The sequence below is a fragment of the Vidua chalybeata genome, chromosome 1 (genome assembly GCF_026979565.1).
Source record: "Vidua chalybeata isolate OUT-0048 chromosome 1, bVidCha1 merged haplotype, whole genome shotgun sequence".
NCBI classification, from domain to species: Eukaryota; Metazoa; Chordata; class Aves; order Passeriformes; family Viduidae; genus Vidua; species Vidua chalybeata.
The window spans coordinates 65,004,723-65,019,633 of NC_071530.1; the positions used below are offsets into that span (position 1 = coordinate 65,004,723).

Genomic DNA, 14,911 nt, shown 5'->3' on the forward strand with positions numbered 1-14,911 from the left:
GAATTATGGACCTACCTAAGGAGACATTATGTATAAGGTACTATTTTGGAATACTTTTTTCTGTAGTAATTTTTTTTGAAATTTTCCTGGAAATATGCATTTACTAACTTAAAAGGGGAAGAACTTGTTTTTTTTTTGTTTTGTTTTTTTTTGCTTCCAAAATAACAACAATTAGATGAACAGCTTTTTTTGTTTTAAATATTCAAAACACTTCCATAGAAGTAAAGAAACTGTAATGTTCTTCCTGTTCATTCATGAGGTTATGAAAATTATATCAGTCCAGCTTCCCTTAAAGTCAGTGGCAATGTATCTACTAACTTGGTTCAGGATTTCCGAGTGGTATTTTGTCCCTTTAAAATAACATAGGCTGAGTCTCTACCAGCAAATTTTTGGCTGATTTAAAGGGAGAAATTCACGGGAATAATCCTGAGTCACACTGGATTCTTTTTTAAATTGAATAAAGGCTCCAGCTAGTATAGATTGCTGTGAAGATTTTTAGGAAAGCCAATTGAGGTATGCCCTAATGTCTTTACTAACTTACAATGGGATGCTCATCTATATATGTGCTGCACAAAGGAGGCTTTTCAGGATGACTGACCCCCTGATGTGTCTGGAATGCCATTCAAGACATGGGATTTTTTTCTCCATAGGTTGTTTATTCTTGTGAATTTACTGACTCTCATTTTAAAGAACTTTTTCTCCAGATCTAGATGTTGTTACAGACTTCCACGCTTATTTGCACTTACGATGCCCTTTATTATTTTTAATTATTATCAGTGATGCTTACAGAGAATAGCTGATGTTTATAAAAAACACCAAATGCATATGAAATCTAACCCAGATTATCTGGCTTCAGGTTAAATGTCAGCAGAATCAGGACTTACGTTTCAGTATGTTCCTCTGCTCCAATTCTTCAGCGGTTGGCCTCTGGCTCAGTCGTCTGCGAAAAAAGTCCAAGATCAGTTTTTGGACCATATCATATTCTCCTCAGTTCTCTGTCTTGTAGAGTCACTTTGTGGTGTGAAAGGCAGAACAGAAAGCACTGACACTGCTCCATTATGTACTTGGTATGCCTGGACCATGCGTGACACACACCATGCTTTGCTTTCGCAGTTTCCTCTGTTTCCAACCCATGAAAGACAAAATACATTATGTCATCTTAGGCATGACTCTCCCACCCCTACCCCAGGCAGAGCTGCTGAAAGCTAAGCCACACAGATGTCTCCACTTAATTTCCTTCCCTCCATGCCTGCTTCCTGACTTGCACAAGTATTTCTAGCTAGGATCCAGCTAACCCTGTCGCTGCCCTCTCACCAGCCTCCTGACTGCGGCCCATTGGTTCACACAGAGTTTGAACACACAGACACAGAAAAACAAGGGACTGTTTGGCAGCACTGAGGGCAGAACAATAGCAACCCTCCTCCTCCTCTTGTGGCTTTTATTAAATCCTATATTGAAGGATCAGTGTGACTTGCCAGTCAACCTGTACGTAATAGGGTCAACAAACCCCACAATCTAATTACAAATGGGGGCTCTATACATAGGAATGACCTGAATATTCAGAATACAGAGCAAGCACAAAAGAGTCTTTGCAAAACAAAGTAGACCAGAGAGATGACATCAGAAGTCAGCACTGTTGGGCATCCTCATACTCTCATCCAAGTCAATGGGTGTTTTGTCAATGATACCAATGACACAACAGAGCCTTCTCTTCCTTCAGACTTGGTCACTCAGAGATGTTTCCAACTTGAGGGCCCCAGCCTCTGTCAACTGGACTAGTTTCCCTGTGAGTAACTGGTTACTGGGCACTGATAGGAAATTATAAGAATGCTGCATGGCTTCATCTTCTGCAATGAATGTTCTCCCGACCCTGGGCGCAGCAGCTCCCTGAAATGGAGCTGGCTCTTCAAGACTGGACAAGAGATGTCTGACAATGGCTCCTCACCACACAGGGGCTAAGCTGCTGGTGCACATGCATCCCCAGCCTTCTCCACAGTCAGGAGCTCATGTGTGTGCCAGTTCAAGACCCCTGCCCCTCACACTGTGTGCAGAACACAGGGCTGAACAAGCACTAGGTAGGAGTCCATCTCCTGTACCAGGTGTTTGAAGACAGAAGATTTACAGGCACCTGATTTTACAGTCTGAAGATTTCCACCAGCAGAGGTGATACCAGCCATATGTCCTTTGGGGGCACTTTACACCATGAAAATAAACCAGCAGAACACAGCTCTATTTCAGTGTAGAATTTGAAGTCAGGAGCTTTGTCCCTTTCTCAAAGCAGATTGAACATTTATCTCATTAGAAAAGTGTTAAAAGGGACAGAAACTGATCCTTAATTCAGAAGTAAAGAATGTCTGCAAAGTACTTTGAAGACAGAAAGTGCTAGTCAAGTGCTTGCTATTACCATCTTTAAGGTACAGTAGCTGTGGCTAATGGGAGACTTTGCCTTAGGACTGTGAAGTAATTAAAACTACTTAATTTCTAGAATCACATGAGAACCAAAAAAGAAAAAGTTGCCACTTTTAGCCCCACCACACGTGTCTGCAGGAACCGTATTATGTTTTTAATCCCCCATGCCATGATGCTTTTCAAGAGGATGCATCAGAGGGATGTTCAGGATGAACTCCAGACATCCAGCATGTGGATAGCTTCTACAGAAACAAACATCATAGTAAAAGGAGAAAGAAAAAACCCTCCCCAAAAGTCCTCCCTTTTCCAAGAAACAGGGATTGAAGGACACAGATAACTGTTCTGTCACGAACAGTTCACATTAGGACATTTCTAACAGAAGGCAGAAGTTTTATCTACTTACAGAAGTGATTTGCAACAAGGATCACATCTTCCATGTGTTTAGTGAGGTACCTGCCATGAAGTATATGCATTTAAACTAAGCTTTCACTGCATGTTACCATGTCATTGCTTCCACATGGGAGGACAGAGATTTTCTCCAAGTATGCCCTTGGTATTATCTGCACCTGCTACACCTGTGCTGCTCAGGACCTATAGACCATGGGATTCTTCCCCACACTGTCTGGTAGGGCCCCAAGTGAAAGCCAGCCAAGGTTACCTGTGTTCTCCATCAAGAGTCAAATTACTTTGTGGATGCCATTATCCACCCTTTTCAGTCTGCAGAGTACTCCTGCCTAAATGGTGACTGCCACTTTTAAGTGATGCACAGCAGAAAAAGCCATGCCACTTTGGATAGATTAATTCATGGACTACCAATCACTTCTGGAGTTTTATAATCCCAAGTTTCTAATAATGTGACTTAGGCAGTAGGAAAAACCAAGGTATTCTTGTAGTAGAACAAAATCTTAATTAGTCCTTACAGTGCAAGTAGTAAAGCAGCACTGGAGGATGAAGAAGGTCATGAAGAGAAGCCATGGAGGTTCCTGGCCTCCAGCACCAGTGTCTGCTTTCATCTCCATGAACTGCTGTTACATTCTGATTTCCCTCATCCTTTGGGACTGTCTGAGCCTGCTCCTGCTCCTTCATTGTAAGTCCCTCCTTGATGAACTCTTCAAATAAACCCAGCCCCTTCCACAGCCCTTCCCTTCCAAGCTCTCACAATTATTTCTTTTCATGGTCTCTTGCTCATTTAATTTAATTCTGTCTCATGCTGTTACAGTGACTTCTGCCCCCAAACTATTTGGGCTAACAAACACCTCTACCAGCTCCTCAGAACAGGACCATCTAAGCTCTTGTTTCTTGCTGCCTAATTTCTAGGCTTGCCAGATGTTGAATAACTGTTGACATCTCTGTTAATCTTTGAAAATCTTGATACTAGTTATTGATAATGTAAATCAAGAAACACTAGCAGCTCTTGCTTTATTACTGTGGCTGCAAAGACACAGTTTTTTTCTTCCACACTTACTTTAAGTAAACCATCTCTAGCATAGAGCTCTGACCTTGGCAAACATCAGTGGTGATAGCTCTCCTCTTCTGCCTTCCTTCCTATCCTGCCCAGAATAAAAAGTTGTTAATGAAGCCCACCTAGCTTGAACAGGTTGATTTCAGTAGTTTGATTGCTGGCTTGCTGCTGTGCCTTATTTCATTTAACATCACAGGGGCTGCATGAGGCAGTCAGGAGGCCACAGGTCAGGAAAAAGGTGTCTCATTAGCAGCACAATTGGAATAAATGGGAGAAAATGGAGGTGAGGAAGGAACCTGGTGCCACAGCAAAGAGTGGATCTGCTGGTGCAAACTGTAAGGATGGAGGGAGATGTGTGGTGCTGCTGTTGATCAGAAAGGTAACTCTGGCTGTTCCATCAAACTAAGTGAGTGCAGGTGTCTGACCAAGGAAAAGGGGAGACAAACCTCCACAAGTAACGGCCTCTAACAGCACTTTCGGTATTTAGAATGTTCATGTGTGAACATGCCTGACCTTCACTGTGCCATCCATATAGTTTTGCAATACGCTTCAGGCGTTCAAGAGGATGGGAAAGATTTTTATAATTTGTGCTTTACAATGTATTTCTTGGTTCATACTCCATACATTTCTGCAATATTGATTACAACAGTTTTGCAAATACACTGTGACAAAGGTTTTACTACAAAGGAAACCTTCCTAAGATTTATGGTGACATAAGGAAAGCTTTGCTGGGATTTCACTGAAAAAATAATATCCAATGCGATTGTCAGTAAAAAATAAAATGCTTGCTCACATTTACAAAGATAAACTTGACAGCAAACCAATTTTCTGAATAAATTCTCTGCATGATCAAATACAGCATTACTTCTCAAATCCCACTCGTGTTAGACAATAAGAGCTGAGTAGTTCTTCATAAGGACAGTGTATAGTGAGGCTTATTTTGTTGGGTGTTTTTGTTTGTTTGTTCTTTTGAATTTGCTCTGGGCTGGGCTGGTCACATTATGGCAGATAAGTAGGAGTTTAGGGCCAGAAGGGACAATCATGCAAAATCAGTTGCTGTAGATCTAAAATATTGGCTGGTCTGGGTGTAATCTCCTCAGGGACCAACAGGAAAGAAAGGCAGCATTTTCACTGATGGATGCTACTGTTTGGACCCTCCCCAGCAAACCGAGAACTCAGAATAAAAAGTTTCTGCTCCATGTGTTAGTGTTCTGCAGGAACAATAAAAGGAAAAACATCTCCTTGGGCATGGCAAAACACTTAAATGAAGTACACAGTGACACTTACCCTGCTCTGCAGTGTGGCCACTCCCCGAGGACTCTCAGGACAGCAGCCAACCCCCTGTGGGGCCTCGGCTCAGATTTTTGCAGCCCTTTTGTCTGGCAGCACCTTTGAAGTGAGGTGCTCCTGGCTGCCTAGGCTGTCCTCTACCAGGAGTCATGGGTTTTTTCTCCTTGATCTCTTGTTTTGCTGTGGATGAGCTCCAAGAAAAAGCTGGTTCATGCCATCCAGCTTGTTGTGTGAACAGGATGTTGTGGTATATGTGTTTTCTGTGTACCAGGAATTTATCTTTGACTCTGTCCAGAGGAGAAGAGAATTTAAGAGCCTAGTGTGGGGTGACGCACAAGTATAATGGCTGGATATAACACAGGGCTTGCTGGAAAATGATTCCTCACACAGTTGGCAGGCTTATTAACTGTGAGTGTTTGCAGACATGAAAGCAGAACTTAGCAGCTCTCCAGTGCTTGAATGGTGACATCTGGTGTGTGGGACCCATGAACAGGACTGGTGGACATGACAGGACACACAGCAGGATGCTGAGATGTCCAGAATATCCCCAAGGAATCTCTGAGCCAAGTCATGCTCACACAGTTGTTCCTCATGACTTAAGTCACCCTGATGTAAAATAACTTCTGAGCACAGTGGGGCATAACCTCTGGAGCAACTTCTGAATTAATTCTCTATGTGCAAATGTTATTAATCAGCTGCAACTGGGTTCATACTACCCTAGACATTGCTCTAACAGAGCAGTAAATCTGAGCTGGCCACATGAGAAGCCAGCTGCTACAAAGAACTATCTGTCAATGTTGCTCTTCAGTTGACATAAATGAGCATGAATGAAGCCAGTAGAACTGTGCTGATTTACATCAACAAAATAATTCCACATGAGGAAAATTCAATGAGAGTAATGAGTCTTAATTTACTTCGTCTTTCCCAATAATAATAATGCTGATAGCAAAGCAGAATTGACGAAGTAAAGGCTGTCAGAGGCTCTTTGCACTCCCATGCCATGTACAGAAAATTCAGAGAAAAATAGAAGAGAAGAAAATCTTGTATTTGTTCTACCAGTTAACTGGTAGCAGAGGGTAGGAATGAACTACCTCCTTTCCTTACATCACTGCACAATGGGCAAAAAATCATTGTAAGCCTGGAGGTTCACTTTCTCTGAAGTGTCAACCCAGATTTTGACAGCCAGACTGTAGAGTCTACAGAGGACTATCATTCTCTTAAACAGGATTTATAAAATGGGATTAAATGCAGTTTTATCAATGAGAGAATAAACTGAAGGCATATTATATAGAAAATCTCTACCCAAAGAAGCAAGTGTAACAGTTTTATACCAATAAAATTCTTGTACTACACTCCATTAACATGTTTGCTAATCTGTAGGATTATTACTTTCTTTAAGGTCACTCACAGGTAAGCATGACAAGTCTCCTGGTATCAGTCATGATAATACACTTTATAACTCCTTTTCCTGAGAAATTAGGGCAATAAAACCATAAGGAGTGTTTGCCACGATTCAGTTATCATGTAATGCCTGCTCTCCACTTCCCTGTTGATTTAAAATATTCAGCCTCTGGGAGATGGTGATGCTTCTGCAGCTGTAAGGAAGCCAGGCAATGACTAAAGCAGACCAACGTGGGCAGAGATGCCTGTTCATCCCTAGGAAAATGGGTGAAGCACCACTGGGACGGTTTAACAGAGAACCAGTAAGACAATTTTGGTAGGAAGTGTTTGCTTTTGGTGAAAGTCTAAAAAACTGCTAAGTCTCAATTGAAGATAAAGGTACTTTCTGCCAGTGCCTTACTGGCAAGGTACTGCTTCTGCCTTAGCATCCCTGGACTTTTGATTGCATTCCCTTGCCATTTGATCCAGGATAGCTACAACAGTCCCATAACCCTAAGGAGAGAGGCAATGCTTTTGCTCAGCATTAGTGCACTGCAAGAAGTACAGAACAGTCTGGAATGCGAGGCAACCAAATTATATTTCCCATAACACATCTGCAGTTGTGTTTCCAGCTGGGCTCTACAGGAAAATCAGATTTACAACTGAAATTATTCAGACTTTAATTCAGGCTCTAACCAGTCATTTACTACCCCCCAAAATTATCCTTATCCCAGACTTGATTTTGTGTTGAGAAACAGCTTCAATATAGACTTTAAAGCTCCGATTAGTCTAGATTGCAGTGAGGATTTTTGGGAAAACTAATCAGCAAATTTTCTGCTTGCTCAAGCATTTGTGTATAGTGAGAAATATAACCAAGCTGGCTCTTTGTTTAAAACTCTTACAACTGACCAATTTGTTTTAACATTCTTTAGATCATGTGAATCTATTCTTGAGTCATGGCTCAAATGATGCCATTTTTTTCTGGTTCAGCTTACTGAGGGATTGAATTTTTATGATTTTGATTTATTCTTTGGAAAGTTACAAGCTTCCTGAGAAAGAACTGTCTGCCCAGAGTAGGTCTTGTGGGAAAAGAAAATCATATTCAAAATGTAGATTTTGACAATTCATTATGGTTGCATAAGGTTAAAATCTTGTTCATCATATATGGAACAAATTTCTTTAAAATACCCAAATAAAGCAGAATTATTTTGGGCCATGAACTCTGTATTTTGCTAAAAGAAATGAAGCAATTACTAGATAGCCCTATAACTCTGACTAGAAACACTGTGAATAATGACACAGCCAGGTCATCAGTCTTCCATTAGACCACTATAACAATGCAGACACCTGCATTTTCCCAAGGAATTACTTCTTTTCTTTTCTAAAGATAATGCCAAGCAGTAATAGACACGCAAATCCAGATTTTTGGCCCCGTGTTCAATAATACTAACTGGGAGATGCCTACTGGTTTATGGAACATTGCAAGACCATGCCTCACACCTCAAGCTCTAAAATGGAGCCTGCTCCGTTTCATTACTGTGCTGTTCCATTAACGTCAAAGCTCTCAGCCAAATGCTGGCTGTTCACATAAAATATGATCACGTAAGTTTAAATGATTAAAAAAAAAAGGCACAGCTGAATTAAGATAGCTATACCAACCAAGCTTTGCAGCATTACTTCTCAAATCTCTTATCCCTAGTCGCAAGAACAAAATATCCAACAACTGCAGTAGGAAACAAAGAACAATCTTTTTTAGAAGAGGGAATTTAGTATGTATCTAATTCAAGAATGTATTTTTGGAACAATAAAAATGGGATATTTTTGAGTACTAGAAATCCAGAGTGAAAAATATACTAAATGCTGGTTGAAAATCTGAAGCATGCCAGAAAAAACAGATGGATGTTAGGACCCATTGTAATAGAGAAAAAAATGCTCTAAAATGTTAGCGATTGTCCTTCTGTTGTCTATACAGCATTGTGAGAAGACACTTGCTTCACCAAATGTGATAATATTGAATTAAAAGCTGATTTTACAAAGCTACAGATATCATAATTCACAGTTCAAGGTCAATCTGTGAATGACTTGAGCAAAATGGCACCAAAAAGAATCAATCTGAGCTGAACAGATACGCTTCCTGTCTATAGGCATTATTGAATGGTTTGTTTTAAAATCTCTCTACAGTAATATCTCTTTGTCTCTGTGAACAAATGTACTTACAGCAGTGAATAAAAGGTAGTTACACTCTTAGAAGCAAAGCCGTCTTCATGTATGAGCCAGAAGAGCAGAATCCCCTTCTCTATTGGAATTTTCCCCACCCTGGCTTCTGATGCTCAGGGAAGCTTGGATGTTGGAACATATTTGATATAGGAATAGAACAGTTATTCCTTTGTGTATGTGGCATGGCCTTGGGATGGAGACAAAAAGCAATGCTTTAGGTGGGAAGAAATTCTGGGGGACCAGGGAAGAAAACACTGAGGGAGGCTGAGAGGGTGACAATGAAAGTACAGCCCCACCCCCCAGAGCTCTTGACCTTTTAAAGCCCCAGTGATCTTTCCCAGCAACACTCTCTTCTAAGGATCCTCTTCTGAGAAATCTGCTGCCACAAACTTTAATGCAACCTACCCTGAGAAGCAGCTGCTGGCTCTGAGGAAGGATTGAGGGCTGAAACGCATCATGGAGGAATCGTCTTCCCTATGTTTTGTTAGCTTGAAGATCAGACCCCTTGATGGGCCTCTGTGGACCACAGTGACTGACATGACCTGTGCATTAGTAGGTATGTTGCACTTCTAGCACTGCCAATATGGAATTTGTTTAATGAAAAAAGCAGCAGCACCTTATCTTACTCACATATGAACTAACACAACTGTAACCCTAAAATATCAAGCCAGGAACATTTTAAATATGTCAACAAATAAACCAACTTTGCCTGGCAGTCCAAATAATCTGTGACCATCATGGAAAATCTCTATCCAAAATGTAAAAAGCTGTTCATTTTAAGGAAGGAAATCTGGGTGGGGAACTTCAGCAAGCTGATGTCAATCTCAGCATATACACAGCCAATTAATAAAGTCTCCTCTGTTACTACAGCAGCTATAGACCACTCAAAGTACAGAGAGAGGAATTACCATAGAATGGTTTGGGTTGGAAAGGACCTTAATGATTATCTAGTTCCAACCCTCCTGCCATGGGCAGGAACACCTTCCACTAGGCCAGGCTGCTCGAAGTCCCATCCAACCTGGCCTTGAACACTTCCAGGGACGAGAGTACCCCAGCTTCTCGGGGCAACCTGTTCCAGTGTCTCACTAGCCTCACAGAAAAGAATTTCTTACTAATATTTATTCCAAACCCACTGTTTTTCAGTGTAAAGCCATTCCTCCTTGTCCCCGCTTTTTACATGCCTTTTTACAAAGTCCCTCTCTATCTCTATTAAGAAACCCATTTAGGCACTGTAAGGCTGCTCTAAGGTCTCCCTGGAGCCTTCCCTTCTCCAGGCTGAACAACCCCAGCTCTCTTGGCCTGTATCACATATACCTCCTCACCATATTAGTTTGTTGTAGACCATGTTACCAGTGCCAGCATGAAGAAAGGCAAATGAACAACAGTGCAAGAATAAAATTAATCTCCAAGAAGGCCCTTTACACTGGTAATGTCAAAAAAAAAAAAAAAAAAAACCACAACTCAACACCCTTTCTGCTAAATAAATCAAAAGCTAAAATACTCAGTGACTTGGAACAGCCACAATATCGGAACTCTAAATAAAAGCTTTTGTAACAGAAGTCAGCAATGCTAGCAATTCAAAACCACAATATTTCAGTTTCTAGTAGAAAAGATGCATAGGAAATAGCATGGTGCCCATACTTTGTCTTGTTACTGAAGTGGAAAATTCCTGGAAGTAAACAAATTTGAGAGCTTTAGGAGCAATTAATTATTTGTGACAGAGGGATTTCTGATCCCCAGACTTCATGAAAGGCAGGTGATAAATAGTAGTAACTTTTTGCAAAGGGCTGTGCCTAAAATTTTCATTGAAGATTAAGAATTAGGACTGGCTGAAATGTTTGTGACAAACTAAAATTGTAAGAAAATTGAGTTCTAGAAGGTCAGAAATTATCTGCAAGGTGAGGTCAAACTTAGTAGTTTCAGCTTAAAAAAACCAACTCACTAGATACGCTTTTCTCAAAACCAATAAAATTTAAAAACCATTAAAAATGCACTAGACAATATTTAATTCTGACCTGAAATGATAGTTTTCAGTGTGTAATAAAAAAATTAATTATGCCTGCACTTGCTATTTTTAGTCAGTTTTCCCTACTCCACTTGTTAATTATTTTGTTCCATTGGAGTACCAAATGCAAAAAAAAAAAAATCCATTATTCAGCCAAGTCCAGTAGACACAACTCTCCTTCCGATAACTACTGCTACAGTGATTCCAACCACAAATCTACTGAAGTGGATTACAAGGAGAACTCTCCCCAGCACCTGTGTTGCAAACTTCGGTGCAGGTGCCCCAGTCATTCCTCACCATTTAATGGGATACCTGCTGGTCAGACCAGGTCTTTGCACGTGTTTTACAACATTGATTCTTTTGTATCTGCATCACCAACTGCACAATAATTTCTTATCTTTCTAGAGAATGTAATGTTTCACCACCCTATCCAGAGATTTGTCCATTGTACAAATTCCCAGCCGGTGTGTATTTAACACCTTCACTTGCCAGAGCCAACTTCTGCCTCTACGCATTAGCAAAGGTCAGAAACAATTTTTTAAAAAATCCTGGCATCTCATGGAATGTCAATGAAAACATGCAGCATAGAGACAGAAAATAGCAAAAATGTCTAGCTTTAAAAACAAAACCAGATTAAATTATTTACCTGGTTAAAATCAAAAAACCCCGTGCCTTAGGAAACTGCATATTTGTTATTTTGAAAATATATTAGATATGATTATTCCACAATTATATCATCATCATCTTTAGGTTCAAATCTAGTGGCCTAAAAGCATGACAAAATATTTTTTACTCAGGAGAATTCTTGTCCCATCTGCCTTTTCTTCTCTTGAAGTTACTGAGATGCACATAATTACCTGGAGGCTAAATTTGGACTACAAAGCGATAAGCTTTTTTTCTGTTGTTGCTTTGTACATATTTCCACAGCAAAACAAATGGAATGCTATAAAGAGGCTTATCACATCAAATAGGGAATTAGCAGTGGGAATCAATAATCTCCAAAGTAACAAAGATCCTATTTCCAGGCAAATACACTTAACTTCAAAATAAACAACCCCCCCTCCCTTTGTGAAGCAAAAGACTTCCAGAGGGACATTCAAACCCTCTGTGCTATGTTGAGCAGGCTGCAGTCTTTCTCTTTGTCCCCTGCATAGTGTGACATCAGCATTTTACATTTTCTCCCTGAAGTTTTGAGAGCTCAGTTCAGCCCCTACTGAAGTTTCTCCACACTCAGTTTTCCAACTACTATCAGGTGCCTGCACATCCCCGTGTTCCACCTGACACTTCATCAATGTGAAAACCTGCTTCATTACCACAATCTAGCTGCTGGGGTGATACCAGTATTCTTTACATTTTTTTTTCCACTAACTAGAGGTGATGTTGAACTATGGAGGGGGAGGGAATGCCTAATGACATCTTCCTTGTATAAAATGGGAGAGAAACTATTCCTGGCTCTGTTGACCTAAAGAATAATTTTTCCTTTACACTTCAGACACTTCACTTCTTAAATCTCATTGGGAATGTGTTGTAGATATTTTCCCTGTGATATTTCAAATGAGGGTGCTATCAAAGTCCACATTTTTGCAATTGTTTGCCCTCTAAAGAAAGACTGCCTTACATTGGTGACTGTTTTTTGAGCTCCTTACTGAATAGCTTTGCAGCTGGCATTCAGGCAGAAAGGCTGAAGAGAATTAATATTTAAAATACTTTGTCCTCAAACCGAGCACAGTATGTTTGTTCATGGCTGCTGACATGCCATAGGAGAAGCCTGGATTTCCCTGCAGGGCACACTCAAATGCCAAGACTGAAATACCTCTGTCCTGGGCATTCAGTGCCCTGGTTTTGTAGCATACACTTGTTTTCTGCATATCTAGCTGCAGTGATGGCAAGGACAGGGGGCTTGGAAAAAGGCAGCAAAGGAAATCATCACAATCACCAGGACAAAAATCCCTTCTGAGTATTTACTGATGATGCACAAAATGTTCATAAAGCTGGAAACTGCACCTACTGCTATGAGAAGCTGCAGATTGAACTAAAAGATGCTGGCTAGGATGGCCTGGGCAAACAGATCCAGTGCCTGCTTCCCAGTTCTGCTCACCTTCTTTATTAGTTTAAAACATGAAATTTCTCATTCATCCACATTGAGCAGAAGGATACATTCAAGCTCTCCTTCCAGCCCCAGTAGCCACAACCATGTGGACTTGTGTTTTGCTTTACAGGCAGATTGAATTTACATCTGTACCTTATAGTTTATTGGGTGGTTAGCCTACTCTTATGACTGGATATTATCTAATGCTAGTAACAACTCTGCTCTGCTGAGACTGGCTAATGAACAGCAGCTGCTAGGGAGCACGAGTGGGGGGGGAATACCTCACAACTACAACACTCTGTCAGCTTTTCAAACTCCTCTGAGCAGTGTTTTTAGCAAAATGTACATTAAATACACACTTCCACTCTGTTTTCCTCTTTAGAGACATCAGAACACTCCTGTACAATGTATTACTGCAGATCCCTGCTGAAGGGAGTTGGGTGTCTGGGGTTGATTTCCTTGTGAATGCAGCATTTCTGTGAGATATTCTTGTTTAAAAACTGAGTCCTGGTAACTTTTTCCGTAGAGGAGAACACAAGGAGTTTAGTTGCAAGAGCTAATCCCACACTCTCTTGGGACTGAAGTAAGCTAGAGACTCCTACATCTACATGTCATAGACAGGCATTTGTCAAAGCTTGTGACCTGGCTAAATTGTCTGTGCTGGCACAGCCATTGTGCAATAACCCAAGTCAGAAGAAATTAGTCAAGCATTGCAGCAGAATAGCTTTATGAAACATATTCAAAGAAACCTTAGGCTACAGAGAGTGAAGGGAATCAGGATTTGGGGAAGTCTGAGACAGAATTTGGCCAAAGGCACACAAAAAAATTCAGCCAACAATGTCATACACTTCTGTTGCATCCTGGGGTTCGGCTTTAGATTAGGGATTTTTAATTTATGTTAAATAGCCAAGTTCTGTAATCCTGCGCACCCCCCGTGTTTCCTCTCCCCGTGGTGGTTCACTCTTCGCTGCGTGCTATTGGAGCTTACCCCAGTCACTCCTGCAGACACTCCCCGTCCTGTCCAGAGAGTTCCCCGCCAATCTCCCTGATGCTGCATCCCTACTAGCCCAGGGACCCGGGAACCACCCCAGCCCTGTCTCGGTTGGTCGCTGTGGTTGATGTCACCACCACGGCAGCAGCTTCTATTGGACAGGAGGCTGTGGGTCCTCTCGTCCCGCTCCCCATAAAATCCTACACCACCAGAACCCCGGCGCCATTTTCTCCCATGCGAGTGCCAGGAGCAGTCGCGTCTTTCCACCGAACCGCACCACGTGACCAATAAACCGTTCCTGCCAAGCACGAAGTAAATGGACAAATTCCTTACTTCTTTGCCGGATCCCTAGTGCATGGTTACAGTGGCAGGCCAGCCCACGTGCCCGGGACATGGAAGCCTTGTCTGGGAACCCATGGCAGAAACCTCGGCAGCACGTGGAAGCTACGCCACAGCCGGGCTCCCAAGAGCTGCGTGCGGCCAGGGAAAACAAAGCAACGTCGCACACTTCAAAAACAAAAGACGTTGCTAATACACATTGACATTGTTGGTTCTTTTGATACCTTGTGTTATTGCAGAATGGTGAGTTTGGCAGGGATCTCTGAAACCCATCTGATGCAACACCTCTGCTCAAGCAGGGCTGCCTAGAGCTGGGACTGCGTCCAAATTACTTTTGAATATTTCCACAAAGAGAAATTTCACAATCCCCCCGGCCAAACTGTGGCAGTGTTTGGTCACCCTCAGAGCAGAAATAACGTTACTGATGTTCAGAGGAAACCTCCTTGTTTTGTTTGTGCCTGTTGCCTCTGGTCCTGTCACCAGGCCCCACTGAGAAGTGCCTGTCTCTGTCCCCACTGTACCCTTCCTTCAGATATTTATACATATTGATAAGATCTCCTGAGCCTTTTATATAGGCTCAACAGTCCCAGCTCTCTCAGGTGCTCTCCACAGGGAGGATGCTCCAGTTCATCACCTCCATCATCTTTGTGGCCCTTCGTTGGACTCTCTGTCATATGCCAATATCTCTTTTCTACAGAGTCTTGATGATTCTTGTCGATCCCTTCCAAC

At 41.6% G+C, this 14,911-nt stretch overlaps 1 protein-coding gene across 3 annotated transcripts in view; it reads right to left on the reverse strand.

The window, feature by feature from the left end:
- The window catches only part of PHACTR1 (phosphatase and actin regulator 1), a 300,892-nt gene that overhangs the window by 20,834 nt on the left and 265,147 nt on the right, over window positions 1–14,911 (reverse strand). For all 3 annotated transcript variants that reach the window (XM_053945908.1, XM_053945894.1, XM_053945900.1), the window contains one exon: window positions 885–940. In XM_053945908.1, coding sequence (XP_053801883.1) covers window positions 885–940 — 56 coding nt within the window. The remainder of the gene's footprint in view (window positions 1–884; window positions 941–14,911) is intronic.